This window comes from Lissotriton helveticus, chromosome 10, assembly GCF_964261635.1.
Source record: "Lissotriton helveticus chromosome 10, aLisHel1.1, whole genome shotgun sequence".
Classification (NCBI taxonomy): Eukaryota; Metazoa; Chordata; class Amphibia; order Caudata; family Salamandridae; genus Lissotriton; species Lissotriton helveticus.
In genome coordinates this window covers 1,196,735,672-1,196,755,143 of record NC_136071.1, presented here as the reverse complement: position 1 = coordinate 1,196,755,143, position 19,472 = coordinate 1,196,735,672, and the positions used below count along the sequence as shown (strand labels likewise).

Below are 19,472 nucleotides of genomic sequence, written 5' to 3'. Positions count from 1 at the left end.
CCATGCTGTCCAAGCACATGACACACTCCAGACAGCCCACACATGCCACACAGCCTACGAAGTTTACACAGCCCATGCAGACCGTGCAGTCCAGGCCACCCACACATTCCACACAGCCTATGACATTTACACTGCCCATGCAGTCTCATATTTCATGCAGTTCACACACACCACATACTGAAGAAAACCATATCAAAACCGAGCTGGTTGTTACTTACATATAATACTTTAATATATTTTTGCATTGCACATGTTAATGAAGGGAACTCATTACAATGGGGTGGCTATAAAAATAAGAGAGTTAGAAGAACAAACACCTCAGGACATGTACCCAAGCAACAGAAAACACATAATATAGAAACTGAATAACAATAATGCACAATTTGGGGGAGTAACAATTAAGAAGACAGTCACAGCCTTGTTTTGCATTCTAACTGCTATGGGGTGCACGAGGGGTTGGTAGTTCACTTGTGCACTGGAGACATATATACCACAGATTCACCAGGCCCCTTCACAAGCAGCTGGACAATAGAGCTAGTGAAAACCTCCATTTAGAGGGTGTTATTTGTTCATCATGTTCTGTTCCTGGGCATGGAACTTTAAGACAAGACATTGTGCACTTGGTTGTGGGATGTACACAGTTAGCCACTGAACAGTTTAGATTGTGTTGCAAACACTAAACCTCATGGACAACAGGTTCTCTTGGTCAAGGGCTCTGGATTACTTGTTCTGCATCCCTTTTGCCACAAGAAGAAATATGTTTTCCTATTCAAAAGCCATGCAAGGCATGGCATCGAAAATATAAACCAATGTGTATGTCAGGACGCGAGGTTATTGTGGTATTATATTGAAGCGAATGACACAGCGGGTACAGTACACAGGGTGACCGAAGACGAACAGGGCCGATCCAACGTGCAGCGGATAACCGACTAAGATACAATGCGGTAATACATGAGGTGGGGTATACAGTGCATTGGAAGACACATATGCAGTGCAATGAAAGTAACACAAGGTATACTTTCATTATGTATATAGTATTTCTATAGTGAACGTGCCACCCCATGTGCTTTAAATGCGGATACAACAATAAGCAAAATAAGAATAGAATAGTATGAAAATGGAACCATGGCGTTGCAATGGCGCACAATCCAGTGTATACAGTGCAGGGGACCTGAGATGTGCTATGTAATAGAAGGTGAGCCGCTGATACAATGTAATAGGAGAGCTCACGTATACAACCAATGGTGACTTGGATATAGTATGCCATGAAAGATGGAACGCTGGCTGAGTACAAAGTAATGGAAGGAGGGCTCCTTTATACAGTGCAGGGTGACCTGGGATGTACTACGTAATAGAAGGTGAGCCGCTGATACAATGTAATAGGAGAGCTCACGTATACAACCAATGGTGACTTGGATATAGTATGCCATGAAAGATGGAACGCGGGCTGAGTTCAATGTATTGGAAGGAGGGCCCCTGTATACAGTGCAGGGTGACCTAGGATGCACTATGTAATAGACGGTGATCTACTGTATACAGTGTAATGGAAGATAAGTTTGTGTGCGCACTGGAACGGGACCTGAGGTACACTACGTAATGCACATAAGCCTCTTATGCAAAGTAAGTCAAAAGATGGGACTGACAAGTGGGCGTATAGTACACTGGAACACCACAGAACTGAAAAACAAGGAGATAGCGACGAGTTTATAATGTGAAATGGAAGCAAAATGGGTGCAATGTTCAAGGGAAGGCAAACAAGACAACAGTGTTCAATGGAAGACAAACGGGTACAGTATGCAATGGAAGACAAGCGGGGTATAGCGTACAATGGAAGATAATGGGCACAGTATGCAATGGAAGACGAGCAGGGTTATAGCTTACAATGGAAGACAACGGGTACAGTATGTGATAGCAGGCCAACAGGGTTATAACATACAATGGAAGACAACGGGTACAGTGTGCAAGGGAAGACAAGTAGGGTTATAGCGTACAATGGAAGACAATGGGTACAGTATGCAATGGAAGACGAGCAGGGTTATAGCGTACAATGGAAGACAATGGGTACAGTATGCAATGGAAGACGAGCAGGGTTATAGCGTACAATGGAAGACAACGGGCACAGTGTGCAAGGGAAGACAAGTAGGGTTATAGCGTACAATGGAAGACAACGGGTACAGTATGCAATGGAAGACGAGCAGGGTTATAGCGTACAATGGAAGACAATGGGTACAGTATGCAATGGAAGACGAGCAGGGTTATAGCGTACAATGGAAGACAATGGGTACAGTATGCAATGGAAGACGAGCAGGGTTATAGCGTACAATGGAAGACAACGGGTACAGTATGTAATGGAAGACAAGCAGGGTTATAGCGTACAATGGAAGACAACAGGTAGAGTATGCAATGGAAGACGAAGCTATATCAAAGAATGGGAGCCAACAAACGATTATATAAGGCAACTGAAGACACACAGGTGAACCATGCATGGAAGAAAAACATAATATCTATTTTCCAATGACACACCAACGGAAGCTGAGCATGCAATTGAAGAAAAAGATGAGGATGACAAATGAATGTGCTATGGTGGACAATCAGGTGTAGCAGGCACGGAAGACAAAAAGAGTTTGAACGCGCAAGGAAAAATAAACATGGTATATCATGTAGTGGTAGACAAGCATGTTTACGTCGAAGACAGGAACACAACAATATATAATGCAAATATATTATAAGTGGTCATTGTATGCAATGTATGATATACATGAATATTTCAAGAAACAGGACACAGACAAATGTAGACAATGCAACAGAAGCAAAAATGGTTTATATCATGAAATGAAAAGCAAAAAGAGTCGAGCATGCAAGGGAAGACAGAAAGGTCTGTTTCATGCCAGTGGACATAAACAGTTATATCCCTGAAAGAAAGATGAACATAAGTGCATCATGCAGTGGAAGGCATAAGCAGGATTGTACATTGTATGTGATTATATGAACAATGCATTCTGCAATGGGGGCAAGAACAAGGACGCATAGGCCAGCGATTAGCTGAAGTACGGATACAAACGCAGCGGAAGGTTGAGGTGTGTTATACGTAGCTAAACAATAATACAATGTACATATAAAGGCAGGAATGTGCATTAAACTCAAAAGGCGTCTCTTTGCATTGACTGCATGTTTCACAGAGGTCATAGCACGCAGTTGCATCTCCACTGAGCGTCTGGGTGTAGCAGCATTGAAGGGACAGTAGATCCTTAAGACGAAGAGGGTAAAAAGCGACGAGCATCTTCATGGAACAGTCGTCCGACTAAGCCTAACACAAGCTGCCCTCAAGCGCCTCTAAGCCAGGGAGAGAGTGAGGTTATCTCCATATATATTTATATAACACTATATAACAAGGCAACCAGAAGCCATCTTTGTTGAGGGATGTGTCACCCCGGGAAGTGGACTTCCAACATGTCCATTCCCAATGAGCCTCCATGACCTAGGCTTGTTGGCTTTGGTTTACAGCTTGTTTTTATAAGCCTCACATTCTCTCTTCATTCTGCATAGACCAACTTCTGCCATTATCACCTTTAGCTTCACAGTGTTACTGGAACCACAAACAGGTCTCACACTGACAAGTAAATCTCACCAATGTTTCGAAAGATGCGAAGCAGCGAAAACATAAGAAGTCTTTTATAAAGAATGGATACAGTTGTTCTTTTTTTTTAATGCATTTTTAAATAGGGCATTTGGCTGAAGATTCTGGTACAACCCTAATCACCAGATCCTCATCCCAGCTCCTCTATGAATGTTTAGAATTTTTACCAGATTGTATCCTCAGGAAATCCATGGGTAGTAGAAGTCTCACACCATGGAGAAGCTTTTAGTGACACCAGAAATCAACTATTCATGCGAGTGTCAACCACAGGCTCACAACCCGATTATCAAGCATGTGTGATTTATAATTTAGTAATGATTTTGGGCTACACGGACAAGAACACTGGGCCCTCCTCTGGTGCTTGCAGTGGTCCTCTTTCCCGCTTCATTACTGGTGCCCTATCTCCATCTCTTGCCTCAACACTGTTGTCGCTTTGGGTCCATCATTATTACAAACAGTTTGGAACCAAAGTTTGTTGTTGTATTAAAATTTGGGCAGATATCACTGCCATGGATACTAATATTAGGGATGAGAGAGTGGTGTCAGATGGGTGGTACCAGAATCTTTGTCCTTAAAGGAAAGGAGGGTGTTAGCGAAGTGCTGAAGCAAGGTTTGGCTCGCGTGTTTCCTGTAATGTGTAGCTGGTACCAAAAATCATGCAGGCTGCCCTAGGTAATGTCAGCCTACTACGCATTTGTGGTGATTTCCGTGTGCTATATAAAAAAGCATTTCATAAACCCTAATGAAGAGGAAATCAAATCCGGACAAGCCAACAAAATGGAGGGACAGACTAGACGGCTTGACCAATGCAGAGCTTTCAAGTCCAGTGTTTGCACCATATGTAGCTGAAGACTTCCACCAAGTGTACTTCGACTGCGCTCTGCCACCTGGTAATAAAGGATCCAAACAGAAAGAGTAAGAGAGAGTACAGAGTAATATGGTGCAGCATCACTATAGTGCACAATAATCCCCACTAGAGTGTGTTATGTTGAAGCTAGGGAAGAGAAACAAGCTGGCATCCAGTTCTAAAAATTATGGTTTGCACATGAGGGTCTTGCTGTTCTGCGATGCTGCTGGGAGTAAAGTGTCTGAGTGTGAAAATAAAAGTGCGTTCATCATCATGAACTACAGTAGTCGTTGTTTTCGGAAGGGGGAGTTCTAAGGGTGGATGTGCTGAAGTGCTCTTTCTCACAATGCAAGCCTTTCCCATACGCCTCCCTTCTTAATCTTAAAACTTTCCTTCCTGCTCCTGCTAGAAATCGGCACAGATCTGGATAATGACATTCCTGCGCGAATGCGACAGCCATCTTTGGCTAGTAAGTTTGTACGCTATTGCCATTGCTCTGTTTAGAGTTAAAAGGGAATCAAAGCAATGAATAATTCTATATGTATTTCTTTGTCTAACATTAAATAGCAATACAAATATATATAACTAAACATGTGTGCCTGCACACAAAAACATTGCATGCTTAAGAAAATAAATGAGTGTATGTGTTGTGGTTGACTTTATGAGGTGAAAATAGCATTGTGTAGCACTTGGGATTCTGGCAGAGATGCCCAGGGGTCTGTAACGGGTTGTGAATGGAGACTGAAACCTGAGGGTAGGTAGCTAATTCTGCTAATGTGTACCCTGTGTGGCTCACACAAGGGGCCACCACTCTGCTGAGGGATCTAAGGTACTTCCACTCACCTTAGAACAGCTTCTCGTAGCAGCCCTCGCAGTGTACTACGTTGCGGTGGATAAAGAGGTTGTCGATCAGGTCTCCCATGGGTTTATTGCAGATGCCGCACTACAAGGACAGAAGGAACATTGGGTTAGCACATAGCTCCAAGTGATGAAAAAGTGCTGCTAATGAGTCTGAGTAATGTATAGGAGGAAGTGTTTCTTATACACCCAAGAGTGGAAAAGAACAAACTTTCACTTCTCTGTTTCCTTGCTCCTGTAATCCAAATTCCTCTCACAGATTACATTTTCATGACATGCTGATGAAAGACTTCACCAGGACCTGCATTCCACCTGTTCCTTTAGGCATTTAATATTCTTGTGTTTTCTCCTGTCTGAAAGTTATGTGATGTCTTGCGCTGGTGCATTGTGTTACCCTCATCAACAAATTCAAAGCATTCAAAGCCTGTGCAATGAAGACATAACTAAAAAGAGCACGGTCCATGGCAGACTTTCAGGTGTCCACATAAGATATTTGTACATAAATGGTAGTAAATGGAACTCATTTACAAAGTGAGTGACTGTCCGAGGCTGGCATGGATCTATCCCTTCTGCGTCTGCATTAGACACGTCAGCTCTCGTATAGCTCTCGTATAGCTCTGATGTCAGGAGTCTAAACCTTTTACGTCCCTACAGTCAGATATATCTCTGTCAGGAGCTATCATAACAAAAAAGCACACTCAGCACTGGGTGGATTCAAATCATATGGGGCCTCATTTATGAGAAATGACGCATCGCTGCGTGAAAGCAGCGATGCGTCACTTCTCAGTGCGCCCTCCTTGCGACATTCCTGATGCGTCATATTTAATGTATGACGCCTCATGTCGCAAGGAGTTACGGATACGTCAGTATTTCTGACGTATCTGTAAGAGCAAAAGTGACGCATTGCTGGAGTGAGTCCCATGTGAAAGGGCCTGCGTCAGTCTTACGCCTGCTGTGAAGCAGGCGCAAGATTTTGACGCAACGGCGTCCTAGAAGTGACGCAGTGAAATCTCATAGATTTCACTGCGCCACTTCCACAAGGCTTTTTGCGGGGAAACGCCCCCCTGCATACATTATACCTGACGCAGGTATAATGTAGCACAGGGGTTTACAAAGTCCGCTTAGATGCGTCACTTTGTAAATAGTGCGCAACAGGAGGCATGTTTTACACTGCCGATGCGTCACAAAAAGTGACGCATCAGAAGCGCAAAACTGACCCAAGGCCTCATAAATGAGGCCCGTGGACTTTATACTCACAGACACACTCCATATTATAATGGCACCACTAAACGGTACTTATCATACGTAACCACTTCATACGTGTTCATCCTAAGACTCCCCCACTAGAGACAGATCGCAAATCCAACACTTTGCTCCCTTTCCACAAATGTTGGGCCAAAAGCCACATCTATTGAGACTATCTGGAAGCCATCTCCCTCCCCGTGACCAAAGTGATATCACGCCTTGTACCAACAATAAGGTACTTGGTCAAAGGGTCACTCCTATCACATCCTGGTCACAACACAGCAGCGACAACACAATAACAACAACACCGTGGATTAGAATCCAGAGGGGACCGAAAGAGTCACACGTGGCGGATCAAAAACAACAAACTGGATGAATAATGTGAGGGAGCGAAGCACAAATCCACACCCAGCTCTGGGGCGTTTCAAATCCTCACTCCTCTGCTAATAAGCAACTAGGATATGGTACCATCAGGTGATGTGGAAGAAGGGTTGGGGCTTTTTTCTGAAAAAGACTTAGACAACAAGGTCAAGATTCATCATGACTAAGAAATAGGAGCCCTTGTCTAATGCTGCCCCCACTCTTATTGCACTAAACCTTGGCCCAGGAAAAGAAGGCAGTGTTATCCGCCCAGAGCAGGTGTTTCAGTCGGATGTATGACGTTTCAATGCATGCTTTTACAACGCATGCCATTACGACGCAGGTTTTACAACACAAGTCGTTACAACGACTTGCGTTGGGAGGCGCTGGATAGTGAATAGTTTAATTTACTGTTCCAAATCCAGTCCCCGTGGATAGTAGGGAAGGTGTTGGATAGTAATTAAACTATTCCCTATCCTAGAGCGCCCCCCAGCGCAATGCGTTGTAATAACTTGCGTTGTAAAAGTTGCGTCGTAATGGTAGTGCGTTGTAAAAAATGCGTTGTAAAGGATGTTCCCAGTTTCAGTCTAATGTCATCTCCCAAGTAGAAGGCAACTTGTGGGGGGTACCCACAACTCATATTTCATGCTTGGACCCCGATTCATGACGGGTTCATGAAAGACCTCTCAAGATATTGGAATCCACTGTTGAGAAACAAGTTGACAAATCCGGGGCTGAAAGGGTCCTTCTGGACTTCCTCAAGAGGTACAGGTCAGCCTCTCACTGACATATCCCCCCCCCGTCCACCCTCCACCACCTGTGACTCTCCGCACTGCAAGTAAAAATATAGAGACACCGGTGGTTGCCAGTCAGCATGGATTTGGAGTCTGGCATTGCCCTTCATCATAACTCAGGGCCATACGTACAAAGCATTTTTGCAGTTGGAAATTGCCCGATTTACAGAATCAGGCCGTTTCCGACTGCAAAAATGTTTTTTTATGTGTACAAAGCATAAATTGCGATTAGGGAACAGGTTACTGAATCGCAATTTATGTTTGGAGATTAGCAGCCAGATTCATCAAAGACCTGTTTTGCGAGTCTTTAATAGCGATTCATAAGGAATCGCTATTAAGGACTTGCAAAACGGGATTCATGTAGGAATTGCAAAAAATATTGCGATTCCTACATGTTCTTTATTTGTGATTAGCAAATTGCTAATCGTGCTAATCGCAAATAAGGATGCGATTTCAAGGGTGCAGGGGTGTCCAAAGGACACCCTGTAGCACCCCTGAAATGTGAATTTACACTGATGTTGTGCACACACATGTCCAAAGGACATGTGTGTGTGAAACATGCATCTTAGAAAAATGCATTTAAATGCATTTTTCTAAGTTTTCGCTATTTACCACGAGGTTTGACTTCGTGGTAAATAGCGGTCCTAAATTGCTAATTCGCAATTTTTAAATGTTTCATGAATAGCATTTAAGGAATCTCTAATAGAGATTCCTTAAATGCTAATCCTCGCAAATTTGCGAATTCTTTATTAGCGATTTTTGCATTTGGGATGATGAATCCCAAATGCAAAAATTGCACTCGCAAAGGGCCAGATTCTCAGAATCTGGCCCTTTGCATCGCAATTAAGCTTGATGAATCTGGCTGTAAGTATTAGGAAGGGCGAGTTTATGGCGCCCCTTCCAAAATCAGAATCACAGTGGTATGTATGAATGTTATTCGGCCGAGTTACGGTAGCAAAGCATGAATTTTTTACAGAAGTGGTAACCATTCACAAATGGGAAGGGGTCTCTAAGGGACCACTTCGCCTTTATGAATGTTGAAACTAAATGTTTTCAAGAGCAGGCAGCGGACAACTGCTTACTTTAAAAAAATGAAACTTAAACATTTATTTTAATTTTTTTCAACGCATCCCGTTTTCCTTTAAGGGAAACAGGCTGCATTAAAAAAAAATATATATAAAAAATGTCTTTCTTAAAAAGCAATCACAGACGTGGTGGTCTGCTGATGACCCTAGCAGTCCATCATTCCTATCATGGTAACGATTACTAATGGTATACACCCGTTACAACGGATCTTTTACTCCGCAGACCCATTACAACGCATTGCGCTGGGGGGCGCTCTAGGATAGGTAATAAGTATAATTTACTATCCAACACCTTCCCTAGGGTCCACGGGGACTGGAGTTAGAATAGTAAATTATACTTACCACTATCCAGCGCCCCAAGGCGCTATGCGTTGTAACGGTATGCGGTGTAAAAGTCGCGTTGTAATGGTCTGCGGAGTAAAAGTATGCGTTGTAACGTCATACATCCATTACTAATGTGCCGCAAATTGCGACTTACCTCATTACTATTGATGAGGTAGGTCGATTTGCAAACCCATTAGGAATCGCTATCTAGGATATAATCCTTTTGTAACTAGGAAATTGCAATGCTTAAATTCTGTACCTAGGGCCCTATGTCACTGTTCTGTCACAGGAGGAAGCTCTGTCTGCTGCATCTGGGCTGATGTGCACTAGTCAGTGGATGGGGAAAGTTGGGTGAGTTTGGTCCTACTTCAAGTCCCTATCACGTTGCAAGTGGTGGACCAGGTGGCTTTGCTTATTCCGCTCTCCACCTCCCCTCAGATCAATGACAGTGCAGTGTACAGGTTTTCAAAACCTGCTCTAAGAAAGTAAATATTGAGGGGCAGATTTACAAGCCCGTTGCAACACATTCGCCTCGCCGTTGTGACACTTTTGTGACGCAGTGGCAGCGAAAATCATGCGCCACGTTGCAACATATTTACAACGTGACGCATCTAGGAAGATGCATCATGTGGTAGAGCACTGCGCCACATGAAACCTGCCTCAGGTTTCATGTGGGCGTTCTGTCGCAGGGTGGGCGTTCCTTCGCAGGAAAGCCCAGTAAAACAAGATTTCACTGAGTCAATTTTACGACGCTGCTGCGTCAAACCCTTATGCCTACTTGAAGCAGGCGTAAGGAGTGACGCACCACGTTAAGTATGGGCGGCCCCAGTGCATTGCTGGAGTTGCGTCGTGCTTGCAACGCAACTCCAGCAATGCGCCGTCCTTATGCCACAAGATGCGTCACGCATCTGCCCCTCCTTGCACCATTGTGCGCCGCATTATAAATGCGACGCATTTGTGGTGGCGCAAGAGGGGATTGCGTGACACATCTGTTCTGGCGCATCGGTGCTGATTTGCAGAGATGCCACAGACATTGTAAATATGCCCCTGAGTCCTTCACGATACATCATGCTCTCGTCACATGGACAAACCATACAATCAATGACGGTGAGTATGGTGAGCAACACACGTGACACAATCATCCAAGTCCTGCCATGTTTAACTGCTGTGCGATGCTGGGAAAACTGATGTATCATTTTTTCACCAAAAGCAGAGTATTCCAGGCCACAATTATCTCCATCTCTTACTCTCTGCACTTCCCTCCTCTTCAGGGCGGTAACGCCTGTTTGCGCTATGGTTATTAGTCTGTAAGTCAGCATGGATTGATAGAAAACCCTCGAATGCCAAAGGCCTGTGGATGCCAGAACTCCTTTTCCTGAGGTATGTCCAGGGAAAGATCACACCTAGGCTTTCACATCTTTATTTTACACCCATGGGCCCTCAAAATCCGAATGGGAAATAATCTGTATCAGTATAAACCGATAAACACTGATAAACAAAGACTTCCCTGGACTTCCATAAAGTAAAACACAATCCAAAGAAATAGGGCAGTGACTGGTCCCATCTTCTCCCTGTCGTCATTGAGGAGGAGGCTAAACTCAACAGATGCTGCAGCCTCCGCCTGTGAATACCAAAGCGTATCTAGAGAGATGTGTCTACAAGAGCCTGGGGAGGTGACTTCACATCTCAGCAGAATGATCAGGGAGTCAGAGGAGAGGTCCTGTTCAATGACATCATTGGTTTGCATTTTCAGCCCCCTTGTGTTTTACTTTCTGGTGCTGAGAGAGGACATACTTCTAGTATGTTAGTGAAGTGGGACCACTGAGAATCCATGAATAGGTATATTAATTTCAATGCGGCCCTGAGACATGAGAAAAACAGTCAGTCAATATTGCCAGCATGCGTAGAAACATAAAGCGAATGGGCCATACCTTGAAGCAGTTTTCGTGGCAGTAAATGTTGAGGTGCTCCAGCATGATCTTAGCTCCGTCAGTAATGTCGCGGCCACAGTAAGTACAAGGTCCTTCCCCCTGCCTGAGGAAAGCAACAATACAGCCAATCAGAGGAGCTGCAACAGGCAGGTAAGGCCACCCGTTACCTCCCATCCTGTTGCCCCGACGATCATTGCCGCCTCAAGCGCGGATGTCACCTGAAGAGGCAGACCCCGGTGAGGTGGTGCCATTGTTATGATTCAAGATAATGAATGAGTGGTATCATACCTCTGTTGCCACCATCAAGGGTAGGGTTCAGGGACAAATGCTAACATTTCCACACATTATCGGACATCTGATTGTACTGTTGCTGATGCAGCAGCCACCAATCACTTAAATAAATGGCCTCTGAGTTCTCCTCTGTGGTTTGTATGCATGTAAACCAGCACTCTTCACCCTGATAGAGTACACGTTACACTCTTTGGGGCAGATTTACAAGCCGATTGCGCCTCTATTACTCCGCCGTTGCGTCACTTTTGTGACGCAGCAGCGGCGCAAAAGATGCGCCATAGTGCGGAGATTTACAACGTGACGCATCTCAGAGATGCATCACGTTGTAAAGCCCTGCGCCAGAAGGAGGCCTTCCATCGCACGGGGGGGCGGGGTTCCGGCACAGGAACGCCCCCTAAAAGTGGCTGTGTGAAATCTACAAGATTTCACTCAGTCACTTTTGGGCCCATGCTGCGTCAAAACCCTGCACCTGCTTGAAGCAGGCGTAAGGATTGACGCAGCATTGTGGAGATAGGGCCCCCCAGAGCCTTGCTGGAGCTGCGTCGTGCTTGCAACGCAACTCCAGCAATGCGCCGCCTTTATGGCACAGATGTGTGACGCATCTGTGCCGTTTTTGGCCCATGGTGCGCCGCATTGTAAACGCGCTGCATCCAGGGTGGGGGACCTGCGGCGCACAATAACGGGCGCATCCCTGCTGATATGCAGGGATGCGCCACTTATTGTAAATCTGCCCCTTTATGTCTGGTCACCTCCAGGCATTCCCTCACCCTGCACCTAGACACCATGGGGCGTATTTCTGAGAAGCTTGCGCCATATCACTTTTTTTGATGCTCCGGGGGCGTAAACCTCTCCATCTTACCTATGCGGCGACACAAAGCCACTCTGCGTGGCTTCGAGTGGCCTCATAGATACAGAGTAAGACAAAGCAGCGCGGGTTGCTGCCTCGCCTTACTCTGCACCAGGGAGGCGTTCCGTGTGCGTTGCAGTGGGTTTTCCACACAACACCCATGGATTTTGATGCTGCCCCAGAATTACTTAATCATGTAACCCTGGGGCAGCTCCAAAACCTTAAGCATCCCCAAAGCAGGCGTAACGAGGAGACATGTTCCATTTCTCCTTGTTGTTTCCTCTTTTCATGTGTGCTGCATTCGGCAGCACACATAGAAAGAGGAAACCGCCTCTCGGAATTGGTTTTGTGCAGGAAGGTGCCCTTCCTGCACAAAAACAATCCTGCCTCCAATAGAAGCACCCTAGCGCCATGGTGCAAGGGTGCCTCTGTTGGCACTAGGCAGCAAACTGGTCACAGGCACAGGGGGAAAGGACAGGAATCCACTGTATTTCATAAATACGTTGCATTCCTGCCCTTTCACATTGGTGTAGGGAAGCACAACACAAAGGCTTGCGACGCTGCCCTACACCAATTTCTCATCCATTAGGCCCCAGGTGTGTTTTCTGGGTTTTGACAGTATCAGAAGTTGCTTTCTATGAAGGGAAGTGCAGGACTCCAAGGACCGCACAGGACATATGATCTGACTTCTATGCATGCAAGATCCCTTCTGAGGCTCCCTGAGGCCAACACATGTGTGATGCTGTAGGCACTATTAATAAAGTATCCATTCATGCAGTCAGTTGTGTGTTTCACCAGAGACAGAGCAGTCTTACCTCCTGGGTGCACTGCTGTAAGAGTAGCTGGAGGTGCTGGACGTCACTCTTTCCGGATCATCAGAGAAGCCTCCATGACTGCCACTGGAGAGAGTAGATGGTATACGTCATTAATAATTAGACCCTGTGAGAAAGCACCCTCCCTAGTAATAACGTATAAAAGTGTCATGGAAGTGTTGTCACATATGTCTGTCAGAAAAGTAATGTTCTTGGGACTGGACTGACAGCAAACTATCCAATCGTTAGCCTTACCAGTGCAGCACCAGCCCATTTTCCCTCCAACTCCAGGAAGAGACCCAAGTCAACCTATGCCCCCTCCCCCAACCATCACTATTAACCCGTTTGCTGCTTCGAACGTTCAGCGCCAGTGCTGAACGTTCGAAGAAACGGGTGCGGTCGCGTCAGCCGTTGGACGTGCGCAGCACCAGGGAGGTAGCTCGCCTGACGTCCAACGGCCGACGGCAGCAGCGATAGGGTTAAAAAAAAACAAGAATGTTGAATCCTTCCTTCGCACTACAATACAGTTTGAACGCTGTTGATGAATCGCTATTTTCTAGCGATTTCTACATTCATAGGCTTTTGCGAATCCATTGCGATTCCTTAATAATCGCAATAAAGGAATCGCAAAAACCTACCTTGATGCGTGTGCCCCTAGGAGTGTGCGGGACACCTGTTCACAGTCTTGTTTCCTTTGATTAGCAATATCTGCACGTGTCCCAGACTTCCTGTTTACACTCTTGTTCATAGTGATCAGATGTGCCAGTATGTGTGTGAAACTTCCTATTTAGATTGAATTAAGTCACCATGGGCCATATCGCAAACGTTAAAATTCGCAGAATTTCAGCGTTAGCGATTACAATTTGGGCAGTGTGCTATGTAGCAGACAAAAATCCACTCAAAAAATAAGGAATCGCAAAATGTGCGATTCCCTATTTTGCGAATGCATTTAAGGAATGCCAAATTACCACAAACTTCAGGTTGGTGGTAATTTGCGATTTCTTTAAAAAATGCACTTTTTTGCATTTTTCAAAGTGCCATGTGGCGCACATACATGCCCTTAGCCCATGTATGTGCGCCACATGTGCACACATGCATATTTCAGGGGTGCAACAGGGTGTCCTATTGACACCCTTGAAACCTTGAAATTGCATTCTCAATTTGCGGTTCTCTAATTGTGAATCGCAAATTGAGAATGTCTTCCCATTCATTCCTATGGGCCTTCTAGCCCATAGGAATGAATGGGAAGGTATTCCTTATTTGCAAATCTCAATTTGCGATTCGCAAATAAGGAATAAGTGGGATTCGCAAAATATTTCGCAAATCCTACCTACATTGCGTTTTGCGATTCTCTAATTGCGATTCCCTAAAAATCGCAATTTGAGAATCGCAAAAACAGTTTTACCTACATATGGCCCCAAGTCTTTGAGACCAGTACACACAATTGTTCACAGCGATTAGAAGTGTAAGTATGTTTTAAACCTCCTGTTCACGGTCTTGTTCCGGTGATTAAAAGTGTCGCCATGTGTTTGAGACGTCTTTTTCACATTGATTAGAATGATCAGTCTAATTTGGTTCACTTTTGCTCTCAGACATGGGTAGTGTCACCATGTGTGTGAAACTAAAGTCCCGGTCACAGTTTGAACATTTGCTCCCTGTCGTGTCCCTGAAACAAAGATGTGAGCCACCACCCCCTTGGTTCTTGACTGACAGGTCAGAAGGATGTCTCGTTGGTACTGATACCACGGTGAGCTCTGAGCGGTCTCTTACCTTCCATAGCCTGAGGAGGCGCCGCCACGTTCACTAGTGCTCACGTACTCTTTCACAAACAGAGGGCCCTTGGAGCTGAAAGGCAAACACAATGAGGAGACTTAATCTCTCTGCAGCCACATGTGAAATGGGCCCTTCCTAAGGGCAGAGAACACACACTTCATATGTGCAGCTTCCTCAGATTGGTGCACACACAAGAAATATGCAGACCCTACAGAAAGGTGCAAAGCCTTGGAATGTGCTGCACCTGCAGACTGGTAAACACATGGGAAATGGACCAATGGTACAGCCACGCGCACCTGTGAAATATGCAGACCCTGCAGACATGAGCGCACACATAGATTCATCAGCGTCTATAGACAGGAGCACAGCCTTCAAATGTGCAGAACCTACAGACATAAGTGCAGATTCCAGAAACGGGAACCTATATTTTCTTACCTGTTGGTGTAGTTTTAAAGATTGAATAATTTTCTGGATACACATGCTGTGCATTATTCCACCATCTAGTGGTTGGTTCCGTAATTGTTGTATTTCTCTTTTTTTTTGGTTGTTTTTGGTGGGAGTCGACATACCACTATTTGGTATCCTCCTGTGACGTCGACGTGCTTCCTCTGGAAGCTCCCACCTTCGGATTCTTTTTTTTTTCCTTTCCTCCTGTCTCATCTTTCTGGTGGAGGAGGGTGGGTTGCTAGTAAATCCAGAAAATTCTACAAGCTGCAAAACTACACCGACATGTAAGAAACTATATGGTTTGCAGTGTGAATCTTTTCTGGATTCACATGCTGTGCATAGATTTTGTAGCGGTTTGCTAGTCTTGTGGTGGTTGGGTGGAAGATGAGCGCTGGTTTGTGGGTATATGTTGTAAGATCTTTTGCCCTATTTGTGCTTCTTTATTCATTTGAATGTCCACACCGTAATGTTTTGTGAACGTGTGCACTGAAGACCATGTTGTTGCCATGCAAATGTCTTGAATTGGAGTATTTGCTAGAAATGCACATGTTGCTCCCTTCTTCCTGGTTGAGTGCGTCCGTGGTGCACCTTTTAAAGTCTGTCCTGCTTGTTTAGGGCATAATTGTATGACTTGAGCAATCCATATTGCAATGGTGTTCTTGGTAGCTGGTCGTCCTAGGAAGCTGTTAGCAAAAGATACAAAGAATTTCTTTTGTTTCCTGTATTCTTTTGGTTTTCCAATGTAATATTATTACTATTATTATTATTATTGCATTTATAACGCGCAACAGCTACCCACAAAGGGTTTCCCAGCGCATACATGAACTAATTCTGTGGTTCTGCTGCAAATAAGACATGTTTTAGATGTTAAACAGCCAGGTCTTTAAGGCTTTCCTGAAGCTCATATAGCTAGTCTCGTTTCGTGCCGTAAATGGCATAGAATTCCACAGCATGGGTCCCAAAAAAGAAAAGGATTTGCCACCTACGCGTGACAATTTGATTTTGGGAATTACAAAGTTCTTTGCTGTGGCGGATCAAAGTACACAGGACTACATGACTACATGAATACATGACTACTTTTCTAGCGTCAAGAGTGTGCAATGCTTTCTCTGCCTGTGTTCTTGGATTTTGAAAGAAACTTGGTATCTGTATAGTTTGGTTTATGTGGAATTTCGATAACACCTTTGGCATAAAGTGTGGATCTGTTTTCATGACAGTCCTGTCATTATGTATTTGGAAGTACTTGCAATTCACTAACTCAACGTAGAGATCTAAATGCTCCTAAAAACACAGTTTTTAGCGTGAGCATTTGTGGCGTTGCTTTGTGTAGTGGTTCGAATGGTGCTTTTATCAGCGGTGCAAGCACTATATTCCGGTTCTATGTGGGTTTTGGCATCCTTTTTGGATGTGCTATTCTTTTTGCTCCTTCTAGGAATCTGTTGAATAAGTGAGAAGTGAAAAAACTTTTCCCTGTTTCTCCTCTTGTATACGCTACAATTGATGCTAGGTGTACTTTTAATGATGTGAGGCTTAGTTTACTTTGTAGTAAATGTGTCAGGTACTTTAGAACTGTTGTTTCCCTTGTGAACTTCTTTGAAAGATGTTCTTTAAGGCACCATTGGGAGTATCTTCTCCATTTTGCTGCGTAACATTTTCTTGTTGTTAGTCTTCTTGCTTCTCTTAGTACTGCCATTGTGTTGTCTGGTAGTTTGAAGTGTGCAAATTCTAAGTCCTCAGGTGCCATGCTGCTAGGCTTAGGCTCTCTGGTTCTGGGTGAAGTACCCTTCTGTTTTGCATTGTTAATAGGTCTTTTTGTTTTGGAAGCCTGTGCACTGTTCCCTGTGTTATCTCCATTATCTCTAGGAACCATGGTTGCCTGGCCCACTGTGGTGCAATGAGAATCATTGTCATGTGGCTGATCTTGCATTTGTTGATGACCTTGTGGGGAAGTGGTATCAGGGGGAAAAGCGTAAACAAATATCCCTGACCAGTCTATCCATAGCGCATTCCCTAGGAACTGTTTGCACGGTTGCCTGGATGCGAAGCGTTGGCATTTTGCATTGTGGTGAGTTGCAAATAGGTCGATTTGGGGAGTTCTCCATTTTTTGAATATTTTGTGGGGTTCCAATTGATTCAATTCCCATTCGTGGGATGCTGACATTTATCTGCTCAGTCTGTCTGCATCTACATTGTCCTTTCCTGTCAAGTGTTTTGTAATTATGTCTATACTCTCTGGGATTACCCATTTCCACAGTTGCTGAGCTATCATTGAGAGTGCAAAAGACTGTGTCCCTCCTTGCTTGTTTATGTAAAACATGGTGGGTGTGTTGTCTGTTTGTATTAACACTTTATTTCGATAAAGCTCTTTCTGAAAAGGTTTTAAGGCTAGGAACACTGTTTTTAGCTCCAGGAAATTGATTTGTCCACAATCCCCTTACTTTGAGGTTCTTCATGTGTTCTCCCCATCCTATCTGGGAGGCATCTGTTATGGTCACTCTTGGAGTTGGTTGTGTGAAAAATCTTCCTTGTGCTATGTTTGTTTTGTTCCACCATGCCATCTCCTGATGAACTGTCTGCGTGACAACAACTAGATCCTCCCAACTCCGTGTTGCTTGGGACTATTGCTCTTGGAGCCATTCCTGGAGCGGACTCATGTGCCAGCGAATGTTGGGGATTAAATGAATGTATGAAGCTATCATTCCTTGTAGTTTGTCCACTGTCCTCATTGTCAGAGCTTGCCCCTTGTGGAATAGGTGTGCCTCCTGTAGCAGTGATAATATCTCCTTCTCGCTTTGGAACACCTTCCCTAATATTGTGTTGATTTCTGCTCCTAAGAACACCCTCTGTTGTTCTGGCGATGATTTGTCCTAGTGTATTGAAAACCTGAGTTGAACTAGTGTCTCTTTCACTTGTTGTATATGCTGTTTGCAGAGACTGTATGTACTTTTTCTTACTAACCAGTCATCAAGGTACGGGTATACATGAATCCCCTGTCTCCTTAGATGAGCGGCTACTGCAGCGAGGCACTTTGTGAAGACTCTTGGTGCTGATTTAGTCCGAATGCTAGCACTTTGAATTGGGTGTGCGTTTTATTGACTTCAAACCGTAATATATTTTTGTGTTTTCTGTTCATTGGAATGTGCAAGTATGCGTCTTTTAAGCCTGTGGTTGCCATGTAGTCTCCTTTTTGCAACTGAGGTATCAACTCTTGCAAAGTTGTCATTTAGAATCTTTGCGTTTTAATTAATTCATTGAGAAGCCTTAGGTCTAGTATCAGATGGAATAGGAAGGGGTGGGAGCACACTGCTTCACCTCCCAGCACAGTTCACCCCTTAGCATTATGGTAAATGCAGTTCGTAATACATGCTTACTTGAGATTTTACTGGAGTGTTCCACCAAAGTTGGTGCAGGTTAGTGCTGTACATCTCTAGACACGTGTGCACCTGTGCGCCTGTGAGAGGTACTGAGACCTGTAAGGATTGTGGCAGCCTGCTCAGCAACCCCATATAAAATTTGTTTTTATCTCTACTGATGACGGATGAAATCCAGAAACACGTGTCTAGACATGTACAGCATGCATGAAGTGTGCAGGTTTTAAACACAGAAGCAAGTGCATAACGTGCATATTCTGAAGCCAGGCACAGGTGTAAAATGTGCACAAGCATTACATGAGCAGATCTTACAAGCAGGGCGACAGGTTACATGTGCTGACACTACGAAAGGTCCAGTTTCTAGAAACACAAGCAAATGCATAAAATGTGCAGTTCCTAAAGTAAGAAGCACAAGCAAGGGATGTGCAAATCCTATAGACTGAAACACATACATGAGACATGCAAATCCTATAGACATGAGCACATGCATGAGACATGCAGATCCTTTAGACAGGAGCACCACATGAGACATGCAGATCCTATAGACAGGAGCACACGCATGAGACATGCAGATCTATAGACAGGAGCACACACATGAGACATGCAAAACCTATAGACAGGAGCACACATATGAGACATGCAGAACCTATAGACAGGAGTACACGCATGAGACATGCAGAACCTATAGACAGGAGCTCATGCATGAGACATGCAGATCTATAGACAGGAGCTCATGCATGAGACATGCAGAACTTATAGACAGGAGCTCATGCATGAGACATGCAGATCCTATAGACAGGAGCACACGCATGAGACATGCAGAACCTATAGACAGGAGTACACGCATGAG

At 44.5% G+C, this 19,472-nt stretch overlaps 1 protein-coding gene across 1 annotated transcript in view; it reads right to left on the bottom strand.

Moving 5' to 3' along the window:
- Window positions 1–204: 204 nt before the first annotated feature.
- LOC144784940 (uncharacterized) overlaps window positions 205–19,472 on the bottom strand; it is a 327,184-nt gene continuing 307,916 nt past the window's right edge. The window contains exons 24-28 of the mRNA XM_078664054.1: window positions 14,802–14,876; window positions 13,035–13,118; window positions 11,082–11,184; window positions 5,328–5,427; window positions 205–4,524 (exon numbers count right to left, since the gene is read on the bottom strand). Of these exons, the coding sequence (XP_078520180.1) occupies window positions 5,329–5,427; window positions 11,082–11,184; window positions 13,035–13,118; window positions 14,802–14,876 (361 nt within the window). The 3' untranslated portion in view covers window positions 205–4,524; window position 5,328. The remainder of the gene's footprint in view (window positions 4,525–5,327; window positions 5,428–11,081; window positions 11,185–13,034; window positions 13,119–14,801; window positions 14,877–19,472) is intronic.